Source organism: Suncus etruscus, chromosome 13 (genome assembly GCF_024139225.1).
Source record: "Suncus etruscus isolate mSunEtr1 chromosome 13, mSunEtr1.pri.cur, whole genome shotgun sequence".
NCBI lineage: Eukaryota > Metazoa > Chordata > Mammalia > Eulipotyphla > Soricidae > Suncus > Suncus etruscus.
In genome coordinates, this window is record NC_064860.1 from 15,827,868 (window position 1) to 15,838,927 (window position 11,060).

At 42.8% G+C, this 11,060-nt stretch overlaps 1 protein-coding gene across 1 annotated transcript in view; it reads left to right on the forward strand.

Annotated features, from left to right (window-relative positions):
- The window catches only part of RASA2 (RAS p21 protein activator 2), a 101,806-nt gene extending 91,217 nt beyond the window's left edge, over window positions 1–10,589 (forward strand). Inside the window, exons 20-24 of the mRNA XM_049785337.1 lie at window positions 3,627–3,709; window positions 4,781–4,989; window positions 5,823–5,926; window positions 7,268–7,457; window positions 10,210–10,589. Of these exons, the coding sequence (XP_049641294.1) occupies window positions 3,627–3,709; window positions 4,781–4,989; window positions 5,823–5,926; window positions 7,268–7,457; window positions 10,210–10,240 (617 nt within the window). The 3' untranslated portion in view covers window positions 10,241–10,589. The remainder of the gene's footprint in view (window positions 1–3,626; window positions 3,710–4,780; window positions 4,990–5,822; window positions 5,927–7,267; window positions 7,458–10,209) is intronic.
- Window positions 10,590–11,060: the final 471 nt, after the last annotated feature.

Sequence of the window (11,060 nt, forward strand, 5' to 3'; positions counted from 1 at the left end):
CCTCAGGCTGTAGCTGTCTTATTTTATAACCTCCCTACCCTTTACATTAGATACATTGGCTTCCAGGAGATTTGACTTATTTTCTCATGCATTTCTATTTTGTTATTTAATTTAAGTGTCATTTCCTTTTAAAAGGTTCCCCTAACTGCCTAATTGAAGTGACTTTTCAAGGTGTCATTGCTGATTTCACCTGTTCTATTTTTTTGTTAGTAGAACACTACAGGTAGAACAGTGGTATTAGGCGCCAGAGAGAGCACAGCGGTGGGGGGTTTGCCTTTTGTGGGGCTGGCCCAGGACAGACCTGGATTCTATTCCCAGCATCCCATGTGGTCCCCTCAGCCTGCCAGGAGCGATTTCAGAGTGTAGAGCCAGGAGTAATCCCTGAGCACCACTGGGAGTGCCCCCCGCCCCCAAAAAAATTAAAGGGTGGTATTAAGTCGGTATTAGACTTCTGACAGTTGAATTAGTGATTTTTACCTCTTTATGAAATTGTCTGCTTTATTACATAAATTTCAGATATTGTACCTGAAACCAAGCTTCGGAAATAAATATTCTGTGTTTTATTTCGTGTTCTGGATTGGGAGCACACTCAGGTCCTCAGGGGTGCTCAGGGGTTGCTCCTGATTCTGCACCAAGGAATCACTACTGGCAGACTCAGAACCATATGATTCCTGACCATATGTCTCAGTGGACTCACTGGGGATCAACCCTGCTCAGCTTCATGCAAGGCAGGCACCCTACACACCCACTATACTGTCACAGGAAACACTCATATTTGTTTTGTTTCTGGGTCACACCCAGCAGCGTGTGTAACTAGGTTACTCCTAGTTCTACACTCAGAAACCGCTCATGGCTGGCTCAGAGGACTATCTGGGATGCTGGGATTTGAACTACCATTCATTCTGGGTCAGCTGCATGCAAGGCAAATGCCCTACCACTGTGTTATCTCTCTGGCCCCATAGGAAGTACTCTTAACTTCTCTGTTCAAAACCATAAACCTTTTTTGGGGGGGATTTGGGCCACACCCGGTGATGCTCAGGAATTTTTTTTCCTGGCTATTTGCTCAGAAATTGCTCCTGGCTTGGGGAACCATATGGGACGCCATGGTATCAAACCAAGGTCTGTCCTAGGTCAGATGCATGCAAGGCAAACACCTTACTGCTGTGACATCGCTCTTGCCCCAAAACCAAAAACCTTTTTAATCAAATAATTGTCTTTGGGTAAATCATTATAAATTAGGAGCCGGAGAGATAGCATGGAGGTAGGGTATTTGCCTTGCAGGCAGAAAGTCGTTGGTTCGAATCCCAGCATCCCATATAGTCCCCCGAGCCCACCAGGAGCAATTTCTGAGCATAAAGCCAGGAGTAACCCCTGAGCGCTGCCAGTGTATTACCTAAAAACCGGGAAAAAAAATCATTATAAATCAATTCGTGGTCTTACTTAAAATTTGAGGATCTTAGGACTAAAGATAAAGTACAAACAGGTAAGACACTTGCCTTGCACATAGCCACTACAGGTTTAATCCCAGCACTGCCAATTCCTCCTAGCACTTGTGATTAAAGCAGTGTCTGAGAGGGGGAAAAACAAAACTTTGATTTTTTTTTTGTAAGAATATATTACAAGGGCTGGAGAAATAGCACAGCAGTAGGGTGGTTTCCTTGTACACAGACGATCCAGGACAGACCGTAGTTTGAATCCCAGCATCCCATATGGTCCCCTGAGCCAGCCAGGAGCGATTTCTGAGCGCTGCCACCGGATGTGACCCATAAACCAGATATATATATATATATATAAGGGGCTGGAGCACAGCAGTAAGGCATTTGCCTTGCACGCAGCCAACACAGGACGGACCCTGTTTAGAATCCTGGCATTCCATGTGGTCCCCCGAGCCTGCCAGAAACAATTTCAGAGTACAGAGCCAGGAGTAGTAACCCCTGAGCATCTCTGGGTGTGACCCAAAAAGAAAAATAAGAAAAAAAAAAAGAAAATTTTAAGGTGAAAATTGTTTTGCTCTCAAGGCATATTAGCATGGAGTTTCTAAGCCAGCAAGCCAAACTGTCCTTAACCAAATTTTTACGTTTTTGATTTGGTTTGGTTTGGTTTGGTTTTGGGCCACTCCTGGCTCTGCAGGCAGAAATTGTTCCTGGTAGGCTTGGAGGACCATATGGGATGCCTGGGATTGATCCAGGGTTTGTTTATCCTGGATCAGCAGCATGCAAGGCAAATGCTCTACTGCTCTGCTACCACTCCAGTACCATTATTTTCACTCTTTTGGGTGGGTGGGTGGGTGGGTGGTGTTTGGTACACATCTGAAGGTGCTCAGGGGCTACTCCTGGCTCTGCACTCAGAAATCATTCCTCTTAGGCTTGGGGGACCACATGGGATGTCGGAAATAGAACCCAAGTTTGTCCTGGGTTGGCCACGTGCAAATGCCTACCACTGTGCTACCACTACGACCCAATTTTTAAATGTTTAAAGGTTATTTTAAGATTTGGGCCTCATCCAGTTGTGTCCATGGCTTACACCTGGCTTTGTGCTCAGAGATAACTCCTGGAAGTACAGGGACACATGGTGGGTGCTATTAAACCCAAGTAAGCCATATGCTAGGCAAGCACCTTACCTAATGTACCATCACTCTTACCCCAGTTTCTACTTTCTTAAGCTAAAGATTTACTTAATTTGTGTTTGTCTTTTATTCCCTATTTTTTAGAATCAATTTTGGTAGCTCTAGTCATCTGACTAGCTAACAATGTGCTAGTAATAGTAACAAACATTTTATCCTTTTATTTTATTTTATTTTGGTTTTTGGGTCACACCCTGCAGGGTTCAGGGGCTACTCCTGGCTCTACGCTCAGAAATCACCCCCAACAAGCTCAAGGGACCATATGGGATGCCGGGATTCTAACCACCGTCCTGCATGCAAGGCAAATGCCTTCCCACTGTGCTATCTCTCCGGCCTCCATTTTATCCTTTTAAATGAGTGTTTTGAGGGTTCACCCCTCTTCATTAAATTTTATATTAGAAAAATACACAAAAATATCCTCAGATTCATTGCTTTCATAATGCTGCTATGAAAGCAAATTATTTGTCTCAGCAAGTTTATTTGTTTGTGTTTTGGTTTTTGGTCATACCCGGCAGCACTCAGGGGTTACACCTGGCTCTATGCTCAGATATCGCTCCTGGCAGGCTCGGGACCATATGGGATGCCAGGATTCGAACCACTGACCTTCTGCATGCAAGGCAAATGTCTTACCTCCATGCTATCTCCCCGGCCCCTGTCTCAGCATGTTTTGAGTGGGTCTCTATTACTAAATATATTCACTTCTTTAGTCCCTATAAAATCACTGTTCAGAAATATGTTTTTATTTCCTACATAGAGGTCAAAGTTATTTCCACATTTGCCTTGAAATGTTTTTAATTTTATATTTAAAATAAAGAGGAAGTTACCACAGAAACTAAAATTCATCCATTCCATCTAACAGTATATATCTTTGTTCCACGGGAAATCACATTGGGTTTCTTTTGCCTCCATTCCAGAAAATGCATTTAAACTTTGCAAAGTCTAATCTCTCTGCTGTATTATTCTGATGGCATCCTAATTATGTCCGGCTTCTGTTACCATTTAGGCAAAGAGGCAATTTACACAATTCCAGTGAAAAACATCCTTGCCGTGGAAAAACTAGAAGAGAGCTCTTTCAACAAGAAAAATGTAAGTTACACAAATATTTAAGAAAGTCTTTCAGGGGCCGGAGCAATAGCACAGCGGTAGGGCATTTATTTGCCTTGCATGTGGCTGACCCAGGACGGACCTTGGTTCAATCCCCATATGATCCCCCCGAGCCAGGAGCGATTTCTGAGCCTTTCAAACTATAGATCTTAACATTTTTGTCATTAATCAATGACCCATTGCTGGCTAAAACTGTCTGGACATAATTTATTCATGTGCTAGTAACAAATAGCACATTGGTTGTGCACTTAGAATAGCACTTAGAATTGATTAATATTGAATAGATGTATGTGGCTTCCATACTTGCCTTAGCCTGTTGAAGATATTTTCCCAATACTCTGGGCTGGAGAGATAGTACAGTGGGTAGGGCGGCTTGCTTTGTATGCGGCCTACCTAGGTTTAATCCTTGGTACCCCATATGGTCCGAAGACTGCCAGGAGTGATTCTCAGGTGTGAAGCTGGAATAAACCCTGAGCACATCTGGATAAGACCCAAAAAAGAAAAAGAAAAAAAAAAAACTCTCCCAATGCATGTCAGACTTCACAGCTTGGTGTTCAAGTTAGAACTCATTTGAGGCCAATCTGTACAGCCTAATGTATTACCGTTCTCTGTATGCCAGCAGTCAGCCAGCCAAGTGTTCCTTTCTTCAGCAGCTTCCCACTGCTTTGCCTTTCCTCCATCTGAAATTATCTTTATTCCTGCTGAGACTCCAGTCTAATCCTGTGGGAAGCTATGGTTTCCAAAAAATATGTTATGTTATATACTACTTAATGACTTATGTATATTTATATGTATATACTATATATATAACTTTATAGTATATATATGCTTAGATATATTAGTATTTATATATACTTAATATATACTACTTCATGTTACATATACTACTTACTGCCATGTGACTCAAATTGCCCTTAGAATTAACTTAGTAAGAAATGATTCGTTGGTTTTTGAGCACTAGTTTATCTAACCAAGTAACTGCAGTCATGGTACATGACCCTTTTTCTTGATATCTAGAAGGTCACTAACTTTTTATCTGAATTTCCTATGAAGATGTTCCAAGTAATACATACGGAGAAACCACTCTACGTCCAAGCCAATAACTGTGTGGAAGCAAATGAGTGGATTGATGTGCTCTGCAGGGTGAGCCGATGCAATCAGAACAGGCTCAGTGTTTATCACCCCTCAGCATATCTCAACGGAAACTGGCTCTGCTGTCAAGAGACAAGCGAAAACACTCTGGGCTGCAAGCCGTGCACTGCGTAAGTTGTGTTTTCCCGGGCATTAAGGAAAGCATTGATCTTTCCATGAAGTAACCTATCCATATAATGGGTGATTATCCACCCAGAAAGCAGAATGAAATGCTGATTCATGCTGTAACACAGTTAAGCCTTGAAAAGCTGGTGAGCGAAGGAAAGAAGGCATAAACTATATACAACAGTCTGCAGAGAAAGTATCTAGAGTAGGTCAGACTTGTAGAAACACTAAGAGTCAATTAGTGGTCTTGAGGGAATGGAGTGATGTTGAAGAGGGATTTCTTTAGGTGTAATGAAAGTGATCCTCAGTAGTGGGTACATAGGTCATGGGGTGGGGATTAATGTATAAAGCCATGTGCATGTCTGAGCAGGGCAGCAAAACCAAGAGCTTAGCACTCTAAGCAGCATCTACACTTGCTTTAATGATAAAGCATATTAGAAAAAATTACTTTGTTTCAAAACTTTTTCTTATTAGATCTGCATACAACCAATCTTTCTGACTGCATTTTATGTAACTCTAATATAGACTTGGGAGTTTCCTTTGGCAAAATTCTGTGATTCTGGCTTTAGTCTCAAACCATTAAAAGTGTTTGGCACGGGGCCGGGCGGTGGCGCTGGAGGTAAGGTGCCTGCCTTGCCTGCGCTAGCCTAGGACGGACCGCGGTTCGATCCCCCGGCGTCCCATATGGTCCCCCAAGAAGCCAGGAGCAACTTCTGAGCGCATAGCCAGGAGTAACCCCTGAGCGTCACAGGGTGTGGCCCAACCCCCCCCCAAAAAAAAAGTGTTTGGCATCTTAACAAGTACAATGTTCCATTGTTTTTCATTTCATTTTTATCAGAGGCATCCCTGCAGACATCCAAATAGACATTGATGAAGACAGAGAAACAGAAAGAATCTATTCCCTTTTTAACCTGAGTTTACTTAAATTGCAGAAAATGGAAGGTAAGTTTACAGTTAAAATATTTGGGGTGGGGGAAGGCGGAGTGCTAGCTCAGTGGTAGGGCTTTTGACTTGCACAAGGCCAACCCAGGACCGACCCCGGTTCAATCACCGGCATTCCATATGGTCCCCCGAGCCTACCAGGAGCGATTTATGAGTGCAGAGCCAGGAGTAACCTCTGAACATCATTGGATGTGACCCAAAAACCAAGAAGGAAAAAATTTTAGGAGGCTGAAACTACAGCACAGCATATAGGGCATTTGCCTTGCATGCGATAAACCCGGGTTTGATATCCAGCATCCCATATCAGCCTACCAGGAGTAATTTTTGAGCACAGAGCCAGGAATAACCCATGAGCACTAACAGGTATGACCCCAAAATATAATACATGGATGGATGGATGGATGGATGGATATCTAGACAGATAGATAGATATGTGTATCTAGACATATAGATATACATACTATAGTAGGTATATATGTATATAAATCTACATTATACATGTACATGTGTACTATATATAGAGTGAGATATATTGGGGGCCAGAGCGATCGCACCGGGTAGGATGTTTGCCTGGCATGTGGCCCACTCGGGTTTCATACCCAGGATTCTTATATGGTCTCCTGAGTGCAGAGGCAGGAATAAACCCAGAGCATTGCTGGGTGTGGTCCAAAAAAATTTTTTTAAATGATCATGATCTTTATTAGTTCCTTAAGTATTGACTTGGCAATATTTGTAAATTTAGTGACTGGAGGGATAGCATGGAGGTAGAGCATTTGCCTTGCATGCAGAAGGATGGTGGTTTGAATCCTGGCATCCCATATGGTCCCCCCAGCCTGCCAAGGGCAATTTCTAAGTGTAGAGCCAGGAGTAGCCCCTGAGCGCTGCCAGGTGTGATCCAAAAACCAAATTATATATATATATATATATATATATATATATATATGTAAATATAGATTCACTTATACGAAAGTTAACTGATACCTAAATGAGGTTTTCTATAGAATTTCAGGAAATAAAAATAATGTTTTGATAAATACAAATAATGTGATTTAGTTCTCTGGAATCTCTTGTTGGGACTCTTCAGAAGTTCCTGTTAGTGGGGCTGGCGCAGTAACACAATTTGTAAGGCCTTTGCCTTGCACGCGGCTGACCCAGGTTTGATCCCCAGCATCCCATGTGGTCCCCAGGGCCTGCCAGGAATGATTTCTGGTGCAGTGCCAGGAGTAACCCCTAAGCAGTGCAAGACGTGGCCCAAAAATCAAAAGAGAAGTTCTTGTTTGTAACATAATTGGCATTGGTGACACTTGGTGGTCTCATCAGAGATCTTCCTTCTCCTTCTAGAGGCCTGTGGAACTATAGCAGTCTATATAGGACCTCAGAAAGAGCCTGATGATTATTCCAACTTTGTAATTGAGGATTCTGTGACGACCTTTAAGACAATTCAGCAAATAAAAAGCCTCATAGAAAAGCTGGATGAACCTCATGAAAAGTACAGGAAGAAAAGATCAAGTAGTGCAAAATACGGGAGCAAGTAAGTCTCGTGGAAGCATTTCAATATGCCCTGCTGCATTGTTTGAGATCCATCTGCCACCCTGGCTTCCTTCTTTCTCCCTCTTTCCAGTCTAGCTCCGAACATGTATCTCAGTCTTGACTAATCCCAGAGGCCCACACAGCCATCTCAGTCTTTTTGTTTCGTCATGCTGGTGCTTTATTACCACTTTTAATGGTCTCTTCCACTCATGACCCCTTTGCATCAAAGAAATATTTACGTAACTCTAGATAGTTGGTGTACAAGATAGACACACAAATCCAAACATTTACTGATAAAAAACTATTAGTAAAAAAACTTACTTTAAAACTTTTAAGTTGTAGGGTCAAAAGTCTCAATTTAACTAGCTAGGACTTTTCTTGCTTTTGCAGCAGGTAAAAGACAGTCACAGGGGCCAGAGAGATAACATGGAGGTAGGGTGTTTGCCTTGCATGCAGAACGACGATGGTTCAAATCCCGGCGTCCCATATGGTCCCCCGAGCCTGCCAGGAGCAATTTCTGAGCATAGAGCCAGGAGTAACCCCTGCTGGGTGTGACCCAAAAACATAAACAAAAATAACAACAGCAACAAAAAAAGACAATCACAGATAAAGTCCTAAGGTTTCCCGTTAAGTTAAAACAAAATTTCAACCCTGTCATCAAGGATATGGCCATACAAGGATATGGGGCTACCTTCTTCATGGGGACATGACAGGCTGCACTAATTCAGGAGCCTTACATTTTCTCACAGCAGTGTCAAGAGAAAAAGTGAGAGGAGAAGCCCTAGTCTCCAGTTACAAAGTTCTCACATGGAATCAGGGTTCTTACCACACAGAGCTTGGGGTGTAATTGTTGAACTGGCACGAAGAGCTTTCTCTTTAGGCCTCATCGCAGCCACATGCATCTGTCCCATTCTCAGTCAGTAGCTGGAGAAGCAGAGGTCAAGAAAAGCCAGTGACTTATGCCAACAAACTTCTGGGGTGAGGCCTTCTTGTAATCAGGCCAAGAATTTTTTTTTTTCATTTTCCCCATATTTTGATGTGCCTATGCAAACAAACACCTTGACCACTGTATTTTTTTTAGCGCATATCCTTTAAGAGAGAAAAAACAAACAGCTTACTGAACTTAAAAAAAATAATTAACTGGCCCGGAGAGATAGCACAGTGGCGTTTGCCTTGCAAGCAGCCGATCCAGGACCAAAGGTGGTTGGTTCGGGGCTGGGAAGGTGGCGCTGGAGATAAGGTGTCTGCCTTGTAAGCGCTACCAAGGAACGGACCTCGGTTCGATCCCCCAGCGCCCCATATGGTCCCCCCAAGCCAGGGGCGATTTCTGAGCACATAGCCAGGAGTAACCCCTGAGCGTCAAACGGGTGTGGCCCAAAAAAAAAAAAAAGGAGGTGGTTGGTTCGAATCCCGGTGTCCCATATGGTCCCCCGTGGCTGCCAGGAGCTATTTCTGAGCAGACAGCCAGGAGTAACCCCTGAGCACCGCCGGGTGTGACCCAAAAACCAAAAAAAAAAAATAATAATAATAATAACTGTAGTAGAATGCCTGTCTCGAATACAGGCAGGGGGTGGGAAGGAGGGAAAGGGGCAGAGGGGATGGGAATGTTGCATTGGTGAAGGGGGGTGTTCTGTTTGTGACTGTAACCCAACTATAATCATGCTTGTAATCATGGTGCTTAAATAAAAATTAATTAATTAAAAAAATAAGGAAGAAATAGGACTGAAAAAATAGTTCAGAGGGCCAGAGTGCAAATCTGGCATGCGCAGTTCTGAATTTAATCCCTGGCATGACATGGTTCCCCAGGCACCACTGGATATAAACCTCCTGGCCTCCAGAAACACTGGGTATGAGCTGCAATTCATAAAAAGAAAAAAAAGAAAAACCAGTGAGTGGCCAGAGTGGTGACGCAAGCGGTAGGGCATTTGCCTTGCATGCACAAACCTAGGACCTACCGAGGTTTGATCCCAAGTGTCCCATATGGTCCCCCAAGCCAGGAGCGATTTATGAGCGAATAGCCAGGAGTAACCCATAGTGTCACTGGGTGTGGCCCCCCCCCAAAAAAAAAAAATAGAAGAAAAAAAATCCAGTGCCTTTTCTGGGATTTTCTTCATGCTGTGGAGCTTCATCTGACTCTCTCCTAGTCCCAATTTTAAGTATTCTTTTAAAATGATGAGTTTATTCCTAGTTGTGAGGGCCCAGTGATCCTCTGCACCCTGGCGGGCCAATTGAGCCTAGGCCCTATGGTGTGGCAGGTCCTCCTTGAAGATATTTCAGATACGCAGATCCATTTGATGGGTGTTGATGGTCTCCCAGGCCAGGCGCCCCCAGACATTAGGAAGGTTTTTGTAAGCATCCTGACCATATATCCTCTCTACTTAACAAGAAGCCCGCGGAATTTTCCTTAGGAGATCTTGGCTAGTATTGGACTGTCCTCCTTCAATAATCCCTCTTGCAGTAATGACCAGTATCCCTTACTCATTTTACTTTCCTCGTATCAGAAGGGAGTCTTCGTCCAGGACAACCAAGGTTTCTTCTGTTGTCTTGGTGACTGTACTTACCACTTCTGCAATAGGTCCTGGCACAAAATGGTTGGTTGGGCTAATACTTACTGAATTAATGAAATAAAACATGGCAGGAGAGATTATCAAGAGGAAATTACAAATAGTGACTGGATAACAAGCTACTTGGTAATTTTAAATGTTAGCTGTTTTACTCTTTAAAATACTGATTTTTTTTTTACTCTATTCTAGGGAAAATCCAATTGTTGGCAAGACCTCTTAAGAGTTTAACCAGTTGATTCAGAAGAACTGGAAGCTATTTTTGTTGGTATTTTTTAATCCGTCCTGTTTTGTTCAGAGTATTTAAGAATGAACATTGGATTTAGTCTCACCTACATTCACATTATATTTAATAACTGATATTAACTGGGAACCTGATGTTGCTATATTAATAGAGAATTTGGAACCCAAGAGTCCCTTCATATTTTGTGTCAAAAGCCATGTTTTTGCAATTTTTTTAATAGAAAGAATCTTCCTGAGAAGCTTTCTAACAAAAGGAGAACTCCTCCATAGCAAGAAACCATCTCTTCTTGTAACACTCCGTGTTCTGTGAACTTTTCACTACCATTAGTGCCTGCTCTATACTGCCAACATGTGTTCACTAGAAAACCACAGTCCGTGACAATTCAGAGTTTTCCATGGAGTTCATCTAGACCTTCCCTCATCAAAAGAAAGGAGGAAAAGAAAAAAAGATTCCTTTGGTCCAATGGTTATCACACTTTCTTTGGTTCATTGCGTCCAGCACACCAGTGGGAGTTGGTAGATCTTTTGAGGTGTCTGCAGAGCACACCTGGACTGAATCAGGGAACATGCCCTGGTGCATGCATCTTGTTTACATGTAGGATGAGTGATGGCAGAGGAAAGGACAGGAGACCACTAACAGCTTTCTCATGAGGGTTGAGATTTGAGGTACTTCGGCAGGTTGGGTGTTTTTTGTGTTTTTGTTTTGTTCTTTAGTTTTGACAGTTCAGATGAACGTGTGTAAGGACCTCTCTTCTGAGAAAGAAGAGGAAACAAGCCGGGAAGGACAGTAATAGGGAACT